Source organism: Athene cunicularia (assembly GCF_003259725.1).
Source record: "Athene cunicularia isolate RWA chromosome 1 unlocalized genomic scaffold, athCun1 chr1_part1, whole genome shotgun sequence".
NCBI classification, from domain to species: Eukaryota; Metazoa; Chordata; class Aves; order Strigiformes; family Strigidae; genus Athene; species Athene cunicularia.
This window is the reverse complement of record NW_020799091.1, coordinates 2,120,633-2,139,866: the sequence shown is the minus strand read 5'-3', so window position 1 is coordinate 2,139,866 and position 19,234 is coordinate 2,120,633. Positions and strand designations below refer to the sequence as shown.

The following is a 19,234-nucleotide window of genomic DNA, read 5'->3' as shown; positions in this document are numbered from 1 at the left end:
CACTTCATCTGGATTTTTGTTTTTATTTCAGGGTAAAGGAGTAGAAGAGACATATTGGCTAGTTGGGAAAAAAGGCTTTCTGAAGCCCTTACCTAAACCTCCTGAAATAAAGCCAGGGTAAGTGTGACTTCACCACTGTTCCATACGCTCATTGAAAGGTCCTTGTTGGAGTTCACAGGTTGAATAGCTGTCTTGCCATGGCATCTGTTTGCCATGTCCACATAATTTTACTTAGGTCACCTACATTTTCAGGCATAGTACTGGGACTCAGAAGTGATGCAGTTTCTTCAAATCCTCTCTTTAATCACAGTTCCCAAGAAGTGGCATGGAAACTTGCTGCTTCCACCCCACATAGTCCCTTGGATATGGAGCACCAGGGAGTTCCTACCTGAGTCTCCTTCCTACTCTGTGTGCATAAGGGAGACACACAGGTGGGGACGCTTCCATAACTCTAGTGTCATTATGGGTGACACTCAGATGCTTCCCTCCTTCCATCAAACTCCTGAAGAAAACACCAGCCACATTCACCATATAAACACGTTTCTTCCCTGTAGCACTGCTCATTCTAACAGACCAATAAGACTTTGTGTTGTAAAAATATGGCACCATTAGGTAATCAAAGACTTAACGACGTTGCCCCCCCATACAGGCGGTGGTGAGCAAAGACTGAGCACTTGAAATTCATTGAGCCACTGTGTAGCTTCGCAATGCCTGACTTCGCAAACGAGTACTCCCTGCTCGGCTGTCACGTGCTGTATGCCTGGAAAGGATGTTGTGGTCAGGACGTAAAACCAGGAGTGGGATTTGCTTGACAAGAACAGTGTAGTCACCCATATTAAAGCTAGTCAGCCTTGACTCCCTTTATAGTCAACAAAGAGAAATATATGCTCGGGGTCTGATTTGACCGGCCTGCTTGGACATCTGTATTAGATGAATCACCCTTGCAAGATACCTGTTTTGTTGACTGTAAAGAGCTCCTGCAGTGACTAGCTCAGAGTTAGCTGTCTGACAGCCAACAGGAAATGTTTTTATTTTGACTCTGACTTCCCTTAAGCAATCTTCTCCTAAGTTTTGCTTCATTTCCTCTTAGTAAAATGAAGATGGTTTTAGCGCCCTTTGCAGCTAATAGTTAACCATTACTGGGCAGCTGCGTACAGGGCAGTCCATGTGCTCATAGCCCTCCCAGAGCTTACTTGGAGTAGCGTGGAATTAGCAGTATTTTGGGCCGTAACTTTTAAGTTATTTGGGTGTCAATCAGGGTGGAAGATAGAAAGTTATTGGAAGATAATTTTGAGAGACGGTATTTCTTAGGCTTGGAGGTATTTTATTCATAGAATCATAGCAAACCAGGTTGGAAGGAACTTCAAGGATAGTCTGGTCTAACATTTCTGATCCAATCCTTCTGGTAAAAGCACGGTCTAGAAAAGAAGGCCCAGCACCCTGCCCAGTTGAAGTGTCCAATGGTGGGGAATCCACCACTTCTCTGGGGAGATTATTCCACTGGCTGATTGTTCTCACTGTAAAAAAATTTTACTCATGTCCAATTGGTATCTCCCCAGGAGTAACTTGTACCCATTGCCCCTCTTCTTTTCCCTGTGACTCTTTGTAAAAAGGGAGTGTCCATCTTCTTTGTGGGCACCTTCTGAATACTGCAGCATGGTGATAAGGTCTCCCCTAAGCCTTCCCTTCTCAAGGCTGAACAAACCCAGTTCTCTCAGCCTTTCCTCACATGACAGGCTTCCCAAGCCCTTGATTATCTTTGTGACCCTTTTCTGGACCCTTTCCAGCCTGTCCACACCTTTTTTTGTATAGTGGGGACCAAAACTGAACACAGTGTTCCAGGTGTGGCCTGACAAGCACTGAGTAGAGTGAGATAATGACTTCTTTATGTCCAATGATGATGATGCCCTTGTTGATGCAGCCCAGCATCCTGTTGGCTTTTTTTTTTGCTGCTGCAGTACCCTGTTCATTGTCCACCAGGACCCGCAGGTCCCTTTCCACAGAGCTGCTCCCCCAGCCATGTAGATCCCAGCCTATGCTACGGTCCTGGCTTATGTTTTCCCAGATGCATTGTTAATTGCAGTATTGTTAATACCTGATGGAAATGAGCTATTGAGAAATGTGTGTTGATACCAATGATGAAAATGATGAAAATACCAAATATGACCAAATATTACCAAATATGAAACTTGGAGGAACTTTGCCAGGTTAGCAAAGTTGGGTTTGCTTGCCAGGCAACCAAAGAAGCACCAACACTTCTACCTTGAGAGTAGGTTCTTCTCATCCTGGTTTTATCATCTTAAAGACATGCGTTAGGCCTCTGTTGACTGTTAAGGCTCTTCCCATAATCCTCAAAGAGCCTGATCTCTGATCATGTGTGCCAAAGTCAGACTTGCACAGGCCTGAGCTGTTTCTAAATATGAATTGTAAATGACAGAAAATACATCAGGTCCAGGGGGACAGTAAGAGGAAGCAAAAAACTTTCCCATGTACCCAGGATCAGGGGTTCTTGAGCATCCTTGTGTAACCTCAGAAGAACCCACCAACAGCACTGCAGAGAGGGAGTTGGTCTTCTGCTCTTGCCCAAAGGTCCTGATCTTCACTGTTCTTTTACAGTCTTTCTGTCAGCATAGATCGTCATACAGCAGTTGGAGGAATGTGAAAATGTAGTGGTTTAAGCTCAGCAGGAAACTGAGCACCACGCAGCCGCTCGCTCACTCCTTCCCCGTGAAGCTGCTGGAATTGCTTAGAGAATACATCTGATTATCCAGCAATAAATCTCAAGCCACCACAAAATGACTAACAAAGGAACAACTGTTGCACCTGCATAATTTGGATTTAATTGATAGGCATCAACCTCTCTGTTTAATCCCAATTACAGACTTATTGGAGGCATTAGTTGGAACATTCACGTTGATTTCCATTGTCTGCGCTAGACTTTCATACATCGATGGTTATAAGGACATTAAGATAAATGTGCTTTACTCTTGAAACCCAGGTGCTGTGGGTGACATGGCTCACACAGGACGCAAAACATTTTAATTAAGAAGAAAGGTAGATCAATTAAAAGACCTGATATGCTTCTTACCACCCTTACTATTCTTCCAACCGCGCATAAAATCAAATTAACTGAAAGGTTATTCTTAAAATTAACCTTATGTGAAGCTGCTCAGGGTCTGTGTAAGTGTTTTCAGAAGTAAAAAGCTTACTGGAAATCAAGAAACCCTTAAACATCCTCTTTTGATGAGATAGGGTAGAGGTTCAGTAGTAGTTCCAGGACACGGAGAAAGTGCAAAATTAATATCCAGATTGCAGTGCTGGCTCCTGCCCCAGACAATTTCCCATTTTGAAGAAAAACATCTTTCTTGCGGGATCTGGTCAAATCTCAGTTTTACCTGCTTTACATGGGAGCTTTAATTTTTAACTTTGATTCACATAGAACAGAGAAGGCAGTTCAGTAGGCTCCTTAGTCCTTTCCTTGCTCCAAGGCAAATTTCTACACCTTCTGTGACAGATTTTTGCCTTGTGATGAATATTATTTCTCCTTCTTCCTTGCAGTTTGTTAGGATTTATATTGATGCACCTCAGGATCTTGAGGGTTGGGGCTCCATTGTGCAATAGCCACAAAAAGCAAAGAAAAAAACTTTCCACAAAAGCCTTCCACATGAAATAATAGATTAGGCTGGACATAGAGAAGGTGTAACAAAATTGTGAGATATCAAAACCAAGCATGCTGAGCAGTCAAGCAGCAGCCTGCCTGTAGGATAGATTTATTTTATTTTTTTTTTAGATTTCACAGTCAGGTTTACAGGAAGGCTGTGAGGTTTCTTTCAGTGTATGCCAGGAGACTAATTTTGGGGCTGAAGAGCAGACATGGAAAAAGCCCAAAGTTGCTACTTTATAAATGTGGGATATTGGAAGTCGGCATCCTGTGATGCTCTGGGACAAGGCAGCACCTTGTTAGTACTGGTGGAGCACTCCTCTTGTCCAAAACAGCAGAAAAGATATGAGGTTATACAAATCTAGCAAAGATAAGCCTGACCTGGACTAAATCACAGGTGCATTTGGCATAGCACAGCAAAAATATCTATCACTAGGAAAAATGCAATAACTAATGAAATTCGGCAAAACAAAACAAAACAAACACAAAACAAACACAAAACCATCAAACCAAACCAAAACCAAAAAAAAAGGAGCCAGGATCATGTTCATTTGCAGTTCCAGAGAGATGAGTAACATACTCAGCCTTCTGACTTTCTTTTACCATCCTGATTCAGAAATACTTTGGTCTGGTACTGAATACAGTGCTTCCAAGCAGCAGGAGCCCTCTATCCCAGGAGGTAGTTTTATCTGTAAATGTTCAATTTTCCCTTTCTAATGCTATTTTTAAATTAGCTATGGAAAGTTAACTGAAGGAAAAAAAAATATATTAAAGAAAGATAACAGATCGTGTGTACTCTCAGGGGTTTTTAACCATGAACTAAGTGCCCAGGGCAAGAACATGTAAGAGCTTGGAATTTTTCTCATCAAACCCAGATCCCTTCTCCTGTATTTAGATCTTATGTCCAGAAGGACCGATAGAACATGTAACCCACCAGCATCCACAATCATAAGTACAACCTACTGTGAGAAATCACGAAAAACAGAAGATGCAGCCAGGGATAGAGGAAGTTTTTGGGCTCTCCTGTCCTCACATACATGAGGATCAACCCTAGAGGAAACACCAAAATCCTCGTTTCAAGATGAAATGGGTGAGAAGCAGTGAAGGATAATCAAAGAATCCGTCTCCCAACACCATCTGAGAAACATCTTTTTACGAGACAGGAAAAAGACAGCCATCAGGACAACATAGCTTCTTCTTTTTCTACCCAATGCAAAGGTCTCGTTGCTTGTTGAGGTACCCTGGCAGGATGGGAGATGATCAGCAGAGAGTCTGTAGTGTTGCTGTTGATGCTGATGTGTCTCTGGGGGGATAAGCGAAAGGATTTCCATTCAGGCTCCTGTTTGAAGTTTTTCACCCAATGCACTTTTAAATCAGAAATCAAAGAGATTGTGGAACGAACGGCAGTTAAAAATTTTTGTTGTCCTTACATAGCTGGAATTATACAACAGCATCACAGCATTTCATAAATAAACTTTATATAATGTATAACAAGAGTTATCTGGGGAAACCAAAGCATCCTCTGGCTCATAGGCTGGATCACCCAAAGTCAGGACAGATGCTTTTTGCTTCACAATGAATGCTTTCTTTTCGAATTATTTCCAAACCCACAACAAAACAACAAAACAACAAAACAAAGAAAAAGGAATATTGTGGTCATGGCTATGAGATAATGCAGGTGAGAAAGAGGAGTTTTTCCCTGAAACCTGATTGAGGGGAGAAAGGGAACAAAAGGCAGTGACTCATCTCCCTTGAACAATGCTGTCTGACTTGGAATGTGGTTGCTCCAGCTGATATATTTAAACAAGCTGTTTTTGAGCAAGCTGAGGTATCTGGGAGAATTGGCTGGAATACTCGATTAGAGAATTACTGCTGATAGCAAGAAACACTAAATGCAACGTTGAGAAAGAAAGCAAAATCAGGTAGTGTCATTGTTTGGCTGGAGGACGTGATTCAATGCATTACCCGTTCTCTTGTGGATTTTTCTATGGATTTAGGGAAATGTAGCTCTGAAACTGTGCTCAGGCCTTTGCTAACTTTGTGGATTGTATTCTGGCTCGCAGGTATGGCCTGAGGCATGGCTGGGGTGTGCTCAGACGTGCCTGGATGTGCCCAGTAGTTTCTTCTGTCTCACCCAGGCAGGCTTAGAGGTGAAGTGGGAGGTGAAGATCCCTCCGGGGGGGTGTTTTTGCAGAGGAACAGAGAGCAGCACTCAGCACCTCAACAGCAGGAGAAGGCTGCCGGAGTTCATATAAGGATGTTTCTCCCTGGATCTGCCCACAATTCCCTTGAAAAGAAAAGCAGAGGGAAACCCAGTGATGGATGACATGAGCTGTCTGAACAGGAGCCAGCTTAGGAACATTTTTACGGTATTGCACCTGCTGCATGGGCTGGCCAAGTGAGATCTCTGTCCAATCAGGGTACACTACTCTTCCTCATGCCATCCAAACAGTCTTTCTCATTACATACTTGCCCAAAAGCTCTTTCATGAACAACAGTGCTGAGGAACTAGTGGGAAGAGTACTAAGGAGAAACGTTCTCAGAGCTGCTTTTAGCCTCCTCTGATCCCCAGTCAACTGCTTCTACAAAGCTACCAGCCATTTAAAGTAAGAAAAACTGGAGAATGATGAAACGTGGGTTAAAATAAAATAAACAAGTAACTCCAGAGACTAATTTAAAGACAAAGGTGTGTGAGAAGCATTCAGTGAAAGTGCTCCAGGGCTGGTTGGATGAGGAACACAGAGCTGAGATGTAATGGGATGCCCAGGATAGCTGCACCTTGCGATAGGGTACCCATTGCCCCAGCACATGGCTTTATATAAAGTGGGGATAAAAGAGGGCAGAGAACACTATGTCTGTATTTGTATCAATCAGGTCTCAAAGCAATTTGAGTTGCAGTTGTTCTCACTAAAGGGTACAGAGTGGCCAAGTCATAAAGGTGCTCTGTCTGCAGATCTGAGCCTTTTCTCCTCTAACTGGGAACTGTAAGTTGTACCGGCTGCCTAAGTTTCAAGCCAGGCGCTTGTGTTTCCAATGCTCAGAAAAAAAAATCATTGCAGTGCGCCACATTCAGAAAAGAGAAGGCAAATTCCTTAACTGCCCAGGGAGTTGGGGTGCAAGACCTTACAGATTTTCTCCTGCTGACTTTGGAAACAAGGTGGTGAGAAGAGAGGACCTTGGAAAAACAACAGCTGACCAGACAGAGGTGTTTTGTGAGATGTTGGGATGCATCAGCCCTCTTCAGTTGCTCAGACGTTAGTGAGTTCAGGAGATGTGTCAGTGCTTCTTTGCACTGGGTCCTTCTTGTTATTGTGGATGAAGATCAAGTCATTATCAAAGGATTGTTTTGTGTGAGCAGTGCTTGAAGGTGGAGCTCAGGCAATCTGGTATTGTGCTTGATCCCCAAATACTCTGGTCAGATCTTCACCTTCCGTGGGTCACAACCTGCTGCACTGTTGTGCAGAAACAGCAGCAACCTCCTCCACTCGGCTGTGGATGAAATCCTGCTGGGTGGACTCACATGTGTTACACATGTGTGGCTGCATTTTGCTACTGCTTGCATAAAGAGGCTGGAGACAAATATTCCTCTTCCCTATCCAACTGATAGGATTTAATCTTATTAAATGTATTTACCTCTAATATAGACACCTCCATGTGAGCTGGCGATCTTACACTTCTTTTAGAGTCAATGCAGGGAAACAGGCACTTTTAGGTGCAGCTTTTCTGCCCCTCAGAGGACATCTACTTTGGGATAAACCCTGGCAGTGGTCCAGCAGTGCCTGCTTCCCTCCACCGGCTCAGAAGAGAGCCCAAAATATTTGGCTGGGATGGAGACGTCTCTGTCACATACAGCTAAATTTCAGGGAGATGAATCCCACCTGAGTTGCAGATTCCCAGAAAAAGCCACTCCTCATCCAACTTATCAGGATTATATCTTCCTGGCTTCCCTGTCCTTGGGACCCAGCCCTAAAGGCTCCAGCACTCATGGGATGGTTTATAAACAGGGATCAATGTTTCTATAAAAAAGGAAAGATGTCTCCAGAACTGGGGATTTAGGTAAGGCATGGAAGGACAGCTTTGTTAGATGTTTCCATTTGTAGGACAGAATTGGCAAAAGAGCTGAAACTTGACTCCAATCTCCCTTGGGAAAGGCTGTTAAATTTGTGCAAAGCTTTTGGGGGAAAACTGATTGTCTCTAGGGACAGTTAAATAGGATTTCCATTTGGAAAAGTGCCCATAGCTTTAAGAGCTGAGAGTTACTGAAAGCAACACTGCCGGAAGACCAAAAGGCACTGTGGCAGGAGCTGAACTAACTGAACGCAAGGTCTTCGGAGCAGTTTTGTTCTGTTCTTCCCTTTGATGAATAAGGGGGAGGATCAGAGGAATAAGGGAATAATTCTCCCAGGATTCATCTTGTCTAATCGATTCTGGATACAGCCGTGATAGATATATAGTTTGTGTTCCTCAGTCAACAGACTCATTTGTCTTGTCTTGGAGAAGTGTCTAGGACGTGCCAAGAGCTCTCTGGATGTGCCTGGCTTTACAGATTACAAAAGATGCCCATCTCAGAGCAGGCACTTAACGTAGGGACACTTAAAATTAAATTAGCTAACTTCACTCTTCGCAATAAGTCAAGCTGAAGTGATACAAGAGGGGAACAAGTGAAAACCAGAACCAAGCCCAATATTTGTGCTCCTTTTTCGCCCCAGAAGACACTTACCTTTCACTTGCTCTCCGTTACGGTCTGTTTTTTTAATTGCAGATGAAACTGAACTGGTTCTTTCTCTAATGGCCTACATGTTCACTGCAGGTGTAAAGCTCATGGGTTACCCTCGGAAGAAATTGCAGAGTTCAAAAGGAGGAAAGCTGAAAAACTTGGCAAAAGGGCCTAGATCTGAGGTAGTAGCTGTAGGACAGTCCCAACGTAGCTCTGCTATTTAGTGGCTGCTTATGTGTGATTTGTCTGCACTTTGCTGTTTTTACTGTAATGCTTTTTTTTTTTTTCCCCGCTTTTTTTTTTTTTTTTTTTTTTTTTAAATATGTATGATTCTTTTAAAGTGTCTCCTTCAAAAGGTGCTTGGAACAATTGGGCAATTTTATAGAAAATTTATGACCTGTTATCACATTCATTCCTGAAAGACATACAGTATTACTGTGTTTACCTGCAGTGTATTATTGATCCACTGGATGTCGATGTGCACTGTGCCAGGAAGAGCCCAGTCCATGGTAAACACAGAGATAAAGCTGGAGTTCAAGTCTGGAAGAATCCAGATTGCCTGTTGCTGTTTTCTTGTAATGTGTATCTCCTGCCTAATGTAGTTCCATATCTCACGACATGAAACAGGATGCAACGCTGTTAGTCATCACTACCGTACCTACTGGTACGAGAAATGAATGTGTATTTAGGAATGATTTGGTTAGAATTCAGAAGTTCCATGGACTATAACAGCATGACCTGAGGTGCCTGATCAAAAAGTTGCTACCAGAGCAAGGCTGGCATATAAGCATACACACTCACACATGCACATAGGAGCTCCGACATCCCGTGAAAATGCTCTATGGTTGCTTTTTAAATGTTTCTGCTCAGTGCCTCTGAACTAACTTCTACTTAATGTCTACTTTCTTAGAAAAAGGCAGAGGTGAATGAAAGCCCAGAGTGCCTAGATATACAAATCCCTAAGATGCACCATATCAAGCTGATGGTAGATTACTCTAAAGACTAAAGCTCCATCCAATTTTCTCACAAGGATAAAACCCAAAAGAGAACTTCTGGCTGTGTTCCCCTTTCCCAACCACAAATTTTAAAGATTCAGGGGGTGTTACTAGGCTATTTTATCTCCCTTAAGAGATTCTTAAATTTTTTGTCTGAGGCTCACCCTATTCTAGAAGCTGGGCAGAAATTCCTCATGAAAAAAAAAAAAAATGGTACACACTGTGCAGAGACCTGCATAAACACTACCATATGTGAACACTCACTGCTAAATATAAGCTCCAAGGCACAGAAGACCACCCTGCTGATCTATACCTATGAGCACAAGCTACTCCAGAGACAAAGAGGATCTCTTACTTGGGTTAGCCCTGCTTGGCAAACACTGCGTGTATACTGAAACACAAACATTTAGTACGTGTATCACCCACAAACGTAGACTTCTGCACTGAAGCGGGGCTGATTAGCAGTACTTTATAGAGAACAGAAGGTTCTCATTAGCCCACTTGGCTCAGTTCATGGGAAACAGCAGAAAAATCAATAAAGCGTTTATACCTGGAGCTTTTCAACAGTCCTGGTTCAATCCTTCTTGTGTGCATGAAGCTTTCAACGGAGGCAATTATGTCCTCAATGGTCACTTCTTCCCATGTACTTTCTTTGTGGTTTAGTGATGTTTCCAGCTATTCTATCTTAGACATTTATGACGAAGGGGAATATACCGTCAATAATCTGATTTTTTCTTAATAGCAATAAAGCAGTGCTACACAAGGATCTCAGATGTAGTGTTCTATAGTCCATTCACCTGTTAACAGTCTCACAGGGCCCTTGCTGTGATAAGGTATGGATCCCCATCTCGGAGTAATTATATATTTCAGAGTATTCATCTGGCCTGGAGTCTAGAGGAAGGCCAAGACCCTGCTCCTCATGCGCAGGATGTGAATCCTTTAACCCTGAAAGACTGACTTTAGACTCTGTTGTCCTTGATGGACACCTGCTGTTGAAGGGAAGTGATTGTTCTGGCTGGATCTTAATAAAAACGTACAGCAAAGCATGAGGAACACCAAACTGCACCTCCAGTTACCTGCAGATAAACCGCTTGGCTCTACCACTAGCGATCCTTGTACTTTGTCCTGCAGTAGGATCTGTGACCTTAACAGGGACCTATTAACCCGCTCACGCAGGTGGGATGCAGCCCGGGGCACCACAGGTGTCGGAGACACTTGTGCAAGGCTGCTAGATGAAACAGCAGCTGAAGGCCACATAGGATAAATCATGAGATCTCAAATACTGCTAGACAGTATCCTCAGGCAGCTGAATCCCACCCCCAGCATCTTACAGTGCTTCTGACATGGAGGAAGGGATTTCTCTCTTTCCTTCAAGGCCCAGCAGAGAACTGTCCCCCAGAGAGTTCAGTGACTCCCTGTGATCCCTGGATTGATCACACTTTGGAGGTGAGTCTTAGACCCCATGCAACCCAATCATGCAAACCGTCCAACCATGCAAACCAATTCATTATGGAGATTAAAAGGACACGATTTCACCCTGATGTGATTGACAGCTGCTGTACTTATGGAGGGATCCATGGTGTATAAATCTTAGTGCCACCTATATTGCTCTTTGCTGACCTTTAGATATGTAAACATAAAGGTAGTGTGTCCTACATAGACAATCTGGGATCACCTAAAAGTACTATGGCTTAATTTTTAAAGTTATTTTCTCTCCTTTTTTTCTTTTTTTTTTTTTCCTCAAGACCTTGCCCCTCTCTCTATTCTGACCTCTCACCCCATGAACTCAGCTTTAATGACAGAAGATCTCTCAAGGTTCCTTCTTGTTCAGGAGACACAATAAACACCCAGATCATTGCGTCTTGCTGGCCAAGCCGTAGACTAGAAAGCTGTGGCTGACCAGGAGTTAAGATCTGAAAGCTCACTCAAGACAGAGGTTTTGATAAAGATTCTCTTTGTCCTTAAAGGTGAAGCCCACAGCTACACAGAAACCCGTACAATTACAAATTACTCCTTCAGCCCCACTGCAGGGATAACCTCAGATGATTTCACCTGCACGATCTCTCCAAAGATTAAAATCAGAATTGCAGAAACCACTCACTTCTATCTTCCACATCCAACACCAACAAGACCTATAAAAAAAAAACCAAACCCAACCAACCAAACAAAGAAATTATTTTCCTTGTTTCCTTAGTGGTTGCAAAACTTTTGGTTTCATCTTTAGCAAGGGGATCAGCTCTTTCTCATAAAAGTCAGTTAATGAGTTTTCAGGGTATATCCTCCACTGAATCTTAAATTTCATTGGATTGATATATTTAGGGCATTTCTTAAGTTTCAGCCTTTAGATTTGCTTTTAGATCCCTTTTCTGGGTTTTGTGCTTGATTGTTCTTGGCTGCCCCTGGTCTCCCCCTGAGTGTGAGAGTGGAAGGGAACATGATGTGTGCTGAGTTTGGGAACCCTGGCTCTTGTCTTGTTGCATCCAGATTTAGTAGCCAGTCCTCAGGCACAGGTAACCAGATGATCAAACATCATCTGCAGAACCTTAAGTTTAGTAATAAAATACTATTTCCTTGAAAAAAGCATTTAGTGCTACAGTACAGGGTGTCAGTGCTACAGCACAGCGTGTCAGGGTGGTCGACCCTGCACACCTGGTTCTTGTGCCAGTGCTATTAGATGACTTTGCTATGGCTTTATATGTACTTTAGAGTATATTTATATAATTCATAGATATCTAACAGCTACTTTAAGGATAGGTCATCCCTTGCTGTCATTAAGGACAGTTTCATTAGGCTGTTTAACAATTCTATATTAACAATTAGTCACCAGTATGAATAATCCTTGGTCCTAATAATATTCATTCCCCTCCTTTCAGGACCTCATATCTTACACTTCCATGGTGGAATCATAGAAACACAGAATCACAGACTGGTTTGCGTCAGAAGGGACCTTAAAGACCATCCAATTCCAACCCTCCTGCCCCGGGCAGGGCCACCTTCCACCAGCCCAGGTTGCCCAAAGCCCCGTCCAACCTGGCCTTGAACCCTTCCAGGGAGAGGGCAGCCACAGCTTCTCTGGGCAGCCTGTGCCAGGGCCTCACCACCCTCATCGTAAAAGATTTCTTTCTTATATCTACTCTTAGTCTACCCTTGTTTAGTACAAAACCATTGTCCTAACGCTACAGGATCCCTGCTTCCTGTAGTCAGTTTGACATATATTTCTAATTACTAATTACCTATTCTAAAGTAATTGCTTGTTTGTTGTCCACAACAATGGTGTGTACAATTTAAAACCATATATATATATACACACACAACCATTTCTCAACTATTTCTTTTTAATAATCACAATGGTGTTGGTGGTATGGGCTAGCATTTCATTCTTTTCTGTTTGGAATGATTTTTTTTTTTTCTATTATACCCAGTAAATTTGATTTCATATGATGCTTTATGTAAGACAGGACAGCTGCAGAGTTGAGACCTACCTAAAACCATGCCATTCACTCAGCTTCTGGCCTTCTACAAGTCCTTGATGTTTGTTTTGTCTCTGAAACTCCCATTGTGCTATAATAAATCTGTGCCCACTGGCAGATGGTAGAACCTGGGCACCATACACGCTTGGAGCATCATAGCAAATGATCCCTTTCAGCTCCATCACAGCAGTTTACTAGCATGAATCTAGATGTAGTCTCAGCCTAACTCTTAAGCCCTGGTACACAGCAGAGTTCATTCTGTCAGGAACAGTGCCAAGTTAAGGCAGCAAAACCACACCTGGATCTGAGATGCATGTCAGGGCTTTCTGTTTCTCTGCCCATCCTTTCCTGGGCTTGGTGAGGTCATGGGGCTCTCAGAGCAGCTGGACCTCCAGATTTCTCATTGGTGGCAGTGACTGATCTCAAATCCAGAGAAGCCCAGCTGATTAACAGGGAAGCTCTTTTGTTACCAGCTAGGGGCTTTATGAGGCTTATGATGCACAGTTGGGAATGTTTTTCAGGAGCAGCTGAAGCCCTCTGGTTGTTTTTTATGTAAATGCAATTTACATTTGTAGAGTGGGTATCCTTGGATGAAAGCTCTGTGTATCCCATTAACCCATGCAACAGCTCCAGCCGTTGTATGGTCTGCTGGGACCACCACATCCCTGCAGTTCTCTACCAACATCCCTCCTTGCCTGATGCTTCTTGATGGCTTTGAGAACGTCTCATGTTTCTGCTTTGTCTGACACAAAATGATGCGAAACTAAAGGCCATTCCTTAGTGAACAAGGCTGCTAACTCCTCTTCTCTGTTTTACAGCCACAACTGGCCAGATGCACTGACCAGGAAACTCAAATCTGTCCTGAAGGACACAAAGAGGACACTGAAAAAAGCAACTTTTAAACAGCTGGGAAGCATGAAGGAGAGCGAAATAAGTATTGAAGAGGATGAAATCTCAGAAGAGCACAGCAAAGAACTAGTAAGATCAGGATGGACACCTTGAAGCCAACCCAGCAGAGGAGCTCACACCCTCCATTTATTTCCCTTCCAGCCAAAAGCAGTATAATTGATGAAGCCTCTTAGATCTTTGAGAGGGTGAACCTGAGCAGGCAGTTTAATCCTGACCATCATCTCTTGTGAAACTGAGCACCAGCCCAGAGCCGTATGTACATTTTTTTTGGCAGGGGTCCACAGGGGAGGAAAGTGATGGTGATGGTGATGATAGCAACAGCTCTTCATCAGCATTCATCACAAGGATGAGCCCAAAGAATATTTTAGCTAGGTCTGCATGGCAGTACAAACATGTCCGGCTGCACTTGGGCCTGGATTCGAACAATAATGCCAAGTACTAAAATGGTTTAACTGTTTTGCATTAAATAGATTTGTTGTTGTTGTTGTAGAAAACTCTGGTTTTGTGAAGATCAGTGCAATTCAAAAGAAAATGCTTTTGACAGCAATGAAAAATATTTTTTTACTCCCCACAAGGGGAAATTTTGAATCAAAATGTTTTGTTCCTGCACGTCAATTTAAGCTGAAACAATTTCTTTTAAATTGACATTTCAGCTGCAAATGCCATTTTAATGTTATTTTCAAACTGAAATGACAGTTTTGAAATGGAACAGTTTGGTATGAATCAATATTTGTTTCCAAATGCCAAAATGTGATTCTGCTCAAAATGTCAAAATATGTCATCTTTGTAATTCCAGATCTAAACTGGAAGAACATTTTGTTTCACTTTATGCACACACACACATATAGCATATCTAAAACATTTTATAGTTTTCATCCCAAAGCAGGATGAAAGCGAAATGCCAAGATATTGGGAAACTGAGATGCAGAGAATGACATTCTGCAGCTCCTTTAGCTGAGTAATGCTAGTAAGATATCAATTTTCTTTCCTGTGAGTGTGGCCGAGGGAATGAAAAGTACATCACTTAAGCAGTGCAAAGCCTAAAACACATCACTCTTTTTCCTTCTCAGTCTCCAAATGGTCTCAAAGGCAGTTGTCTTCAAACTAAGCCTCCCAGTGGGTAAAAATACCTTTCTGCAAAGGGCCAGCCTTTGACCTGTAGGCACTTCTCTCAGAGCACACCTCATCAAAGTCAACTAATTGTTTTGTTGGCCACTTCTTCCAGATTTTTTTTACTCCTGTTCAACATCTGGCTTCTAACAAACTTCTGGGAATTGTTGTTCCCTCTTCTTCAAGGATGAAGAGAACAGCAGACATGGTAATTTAATCAATATTACCACCAGAAGGTGCTCATTGAATACATGGAGACCTCTCTCAAGCTCAGTTTGAACTCTTCTCATCAGAGCAACCTGAGCAAATTTTTTGTCACTCAGATGATAAATAAGTCAACAACCACTCACCAAACCGCCTTTGGTTATTGCAGATAATCTTTACGAAATGAGGCAAGCCAAACTCCACAAAGCTCTAAAGAAGATAGTGTTTTCACAACTACTTCACCGTAGCAAGTATCTGAAAAGTGAAAACGGAAGGGAAATTTGTTAATATCCTTCAATATTAAGATTTTGCTCTGTGGCACCTGGTTTAGTGAGAGAAGCTTTTGCCTATTTACTGGTGAGAGTTGATATTTCAGGTGGGAGAACTTGGCCCTTGAAAGGCATCTGTCAAAAAGCTCAAATGACACTTGAGCTGTCAAAGAGGGCTTTGGAAAGCTTTCACCTTCTGCACTGTGCTCAGGATTGAAGACCTGTGAAAGAGACGTGGGCCAGGCAATTCTGACATAATATACCTCAATATACAGTTCCAGGGAGGGATGTTATCTGGGTTGGTCTCTGCAAATGTGAGTTTAGAGTCAAACATATTCTTGGGTTGGTCTCTGCAAATGTGAGTTTAGAGTCTAATAATTTCTGAATAATTCATGTATTTTCCATTATCTTCCCATGTTAAAAACACTGATCAGTGCTGTTCTGTTACGTACTGGCATGGGTTCAATCAATCTGACTTTTATGTCTTGGCTAAAGAAAATTGCAAGGTGTGGCAAGCAGAAAGAACATCCCCTCTACAGGGGACAGAAGAGCTCTCCCTCTGCTCTTGGTGTGGTATTCCCATGCAAGTGAGTGTTGGAAAGGCCTATGTGTAGTCAAGGCTGGCCTCCAAATGAAGAGAAATACCCAGAGTGATGTGCAAAAGGAGAATCATCTGGCTAAATCTAGCCCTGTAAGGTGCAGCCTGAGACAGTCACCCAGACTGGTCCCCTAACAGTCAGAGAAGGGAAACAGGCACCTCCCAGGGGTGTTCCTTAGGCTCCTACATGTGGATACCTCTCTGTGTGCCGGGTGTCTCAGCTCCTGCTGCAGTTAATGGAGATCAAGCCAGAAAGTCCAAAGAGCCGAATGACTCAGCTGAGCCTCAAACGGGTGCCTACATCTGGCTAGCACAGTCGCCCTTAAACTTCACTGACTGTTGGCAAAGTCTCCGTTCAAGCAATGGGAGCCCTGGTGCGTGCAGAGATACCCAGAGGGAGATATCTGTGACGCAATTCAGCTGCTGAAACACAGGTACTTAATGCCATTTAGGATGTAGAGTATAGAGTTAATTCCATTTAGGATTTTGTAGAGTTTTGTAGAGCACCTACAACATCCAAACAGGGCTGATAAATAAGATACAGGACCAGATCCTTTTGCAGTGAGGCCAGACAGCAGAACCCTAATATCTGAAATAACACCGGACAGGTATGTTTAATGAGATATACCTTTGAAGCTGGATGTTTTAACCCCAAAGAGAATTCCATGCCCAATTATCTGCACCAGAAGGATGAACCGTGCCCTAAAAGTGTTTGCCATCAACTCTAACAGGAGCAGCACTGATCAGCTCAGGTGGAGAAACCTACACCACAGATGAATAAAGTCAAGTTGGATGAACCTCCCTCTGACATAGCTATCATCACTGGTTCAGAGGAGGTGCTGGGCTCCCCGGCCTTTTCCCTGAGTCTGGAAACTCTTCCGCTTGGCTTGTCTAGATGTGCTAAACCTTTCTGAAACACTTGTTCTTCCCAGCGCACAGGCAAAATGGATGTAAAGGAAGAAACATATGAGCAGAAAACAAAATCTGTGAAGCAACTTGCCCCCCGAAAACCTTCCCGTTGATCCATTTAGCTGATAATGTGACAGTGAACGGGAGGGACAGCAGCTTTCTATCTTTGCTATATATCAAATGACACATCTGTAAATGCATGAGGAAAAACCCACCACCAACACCTCTGCAGTCTACCACTATGCACATATTCTCCTTTTCAAAATGTACACATAGGTTCAGATACATATGTACTTCAATTTTGGGGTTCTCAGTTTTTTATTTCATACTTACCCACTAAGAAATAATCTTTTGAGAGTGTGTTTTTGTTAGTCCAAGAAAAGACAATTTTAAGAAAATGCTGGGTAGCCAAAAACTGAATTTTCCAGCTGAAGATGATTTAAACAAGAGGATTTAAATCTGCCTTCTGCACACGGTTTTTGGATTCTTTCTTCAGCCTCTAGTCTTCTAAAATAAACAACATTCTTTGAATTTATTAAAAAAAAAAATAGTAAATCTGTGGGAAAGGGGAGCAGAGAAGCAAAGTTCTAATCACTGTCGACTTTAGTAATCCCAGGATAATTCTTAATTCTCTTTGAAGCCAGTGGTATTTTTTTTCCTCTTAACTTCAACAGGAAGAGGCCAAGGACTCATCCCTGAGTGTGATAACCTCTACTGTTAGAAAGCCATAAATATATTTTTATTTTCCTGACATTGTTCTGTTTAGACAGGTTTAGGTTTACTCACGAGATTTCTTCCCATACTAACTGTGGTTACTGTATCAGGCTCGTTTCTTGTTATTTTGCTCCTAAAACTAGTATTTGGATGTTGCAATGGGAAAGATGGGGGCTGGAAGCAGCAAATGTAAATTTTGTAGCTCCGCAGCAGACTTCTCAGGTGATTGTGGACAAGTCACTTGGTGGATTTCTCAGATAGTGAAGCGCACACTCTAGAAACCACTATCAACAAGAACCTACCATGTGATTGCTGGAGGTTGTACCTCTAACATTATAGGGAGAATTTTAACCGTGCAAACCCGCTGAGAGCTGTAGATGTATTTATGCACAATATACACTGTCTGAATATAGTTCATATTTCATACAGTATTTTTAAGAGTGAATTAAAACCAAATGCCAATAAAGATCCTTGGAGACCTATCCCTCCACCTGGAAGTTTTGTTCTTGTTTGTATATTTACCGTCGGCTTACTCCTCAGCTTACTCTTCAGCTCTCTGTGCAGATAAGGCTCCTATGGAAACACCTGTTCACGTTTTCACTCCATTATTCAATAATTTATCAGCAGGTGTCAAAATACGCAAGCCAGCAGCACAACAGTCAGGCAGAAGAGGTTTGAGGAGATGCAGAAGAACCCAAGGAGGGTATGGAGCAGCTTCAGCACGGATGGGTGTCCAAACAGTTGCAAGGACCTACGTCTGGGAAAGTTTCCCATGACGGGGGATACTAAAGTAGGGAGGGGGGGCAATACCACAGCACATTTCTCATTGGAAAATATCAAGATGCTTCTTCGGGGTTTGGGACTGAAGGTGGGTGAAGGCAGGAGTAGGGCTGAGGGTAAGTCTTCTGCAGCATTACCTCTCTTTGAACTCATGAAACTATGTTGTCTCTGTCCTGACATCCTCATTCGAAGGATCAGCATGTCCGCCTTCCCTGAAGCTCTGGTTATTTACCTTGGCTTTGTAGAGACGTGCCCTTCAGTGGTGGGGTCAGGGACAGCTCCGCGGTCGCTGCAGCAGGAGCCCTCCATCCCATGCAACCCCTCGCCTGCACACCAACAATGGGTTTGTCCCTTTGCTGAAAGCACGGGAGACATCTGTGCAGTTGAGAACGTGGTCTGGCAAGGTCCTATGCACAGGCAGACCCTTACCCCGCTTCACCCACCCGCTCACACACCATAACAGCGGTCATCAGCTGGATGCAAGTCCATGGGCATCACTGGTGGAGGTGGGCTAAGGATTTCCTAATGCTGTAGCCACACATCCTTGCATTGCCCTTCAGTCATGCCAGAAAGTCCCAGTGTGACACCCATCACTGACCCCATCTGTGTTAGAAGTAACTATCCGAATAAAAAAAATAGGTGGGAGAAGGCAGAGGAACTACAGCTCTTCACGCTCAAGCCTGATGAGCTGTAGGTCAGCTCGTGGGGACAGTGCTGTAGGATACAGAGAGCTAGACGTAAGGGGAGGTTGGGTGAGCACACAGAGTTGGACCAGACCTCCCAAAATGCACTGAGAGCCATTGCATTCAGGATGATTTCTGGACCCTCTTCTTCAGCCTCCTGTGGCTGGTGCGTGAGCAGCAGCACGCAGTGCTCCTGGGCCAGTGACTGCTGAGAC

General features: G+C 43.2%; 1 protein-coding gene across 3 annotated transcripts in view; it reads left to right on the top strand.

Annotated features, from left to right (window-relative positions):
* GUCY2F (guanylate cyclase 2F, retinal) overlaps nt 1-18,049 on the top strand; it is a 50,965-nt gene extending 32,916 nt beyond the window's left edge. The window contains exons 18-20 of one of the 3 annotated variants that reach the window (XR_003399679.1): nt 32-117; nt 13,662-15,653; nt 15,699-18,049. Coding sequence is in view for 2 of the 3 variants with exons in the window: in XM_026861235.1 (XP_026717036.1) it covers nt 32-117; nt 13,662-13,845 (270 nt within the window). In the remaining variant the exon portion in view is untranslated. Of the gene's footprint in view, nt 1-31; nt 118-8,471; nt 8,561-13,661 lie in introns of all 3 variants that reach the window. The other 2 variants (XM_026861248.1, XM_026861235.1) reach the window with 2 other exon arrangements.
* Nucleotides 18,050-19,234: the final 1,185 nt, after the last annotated feature.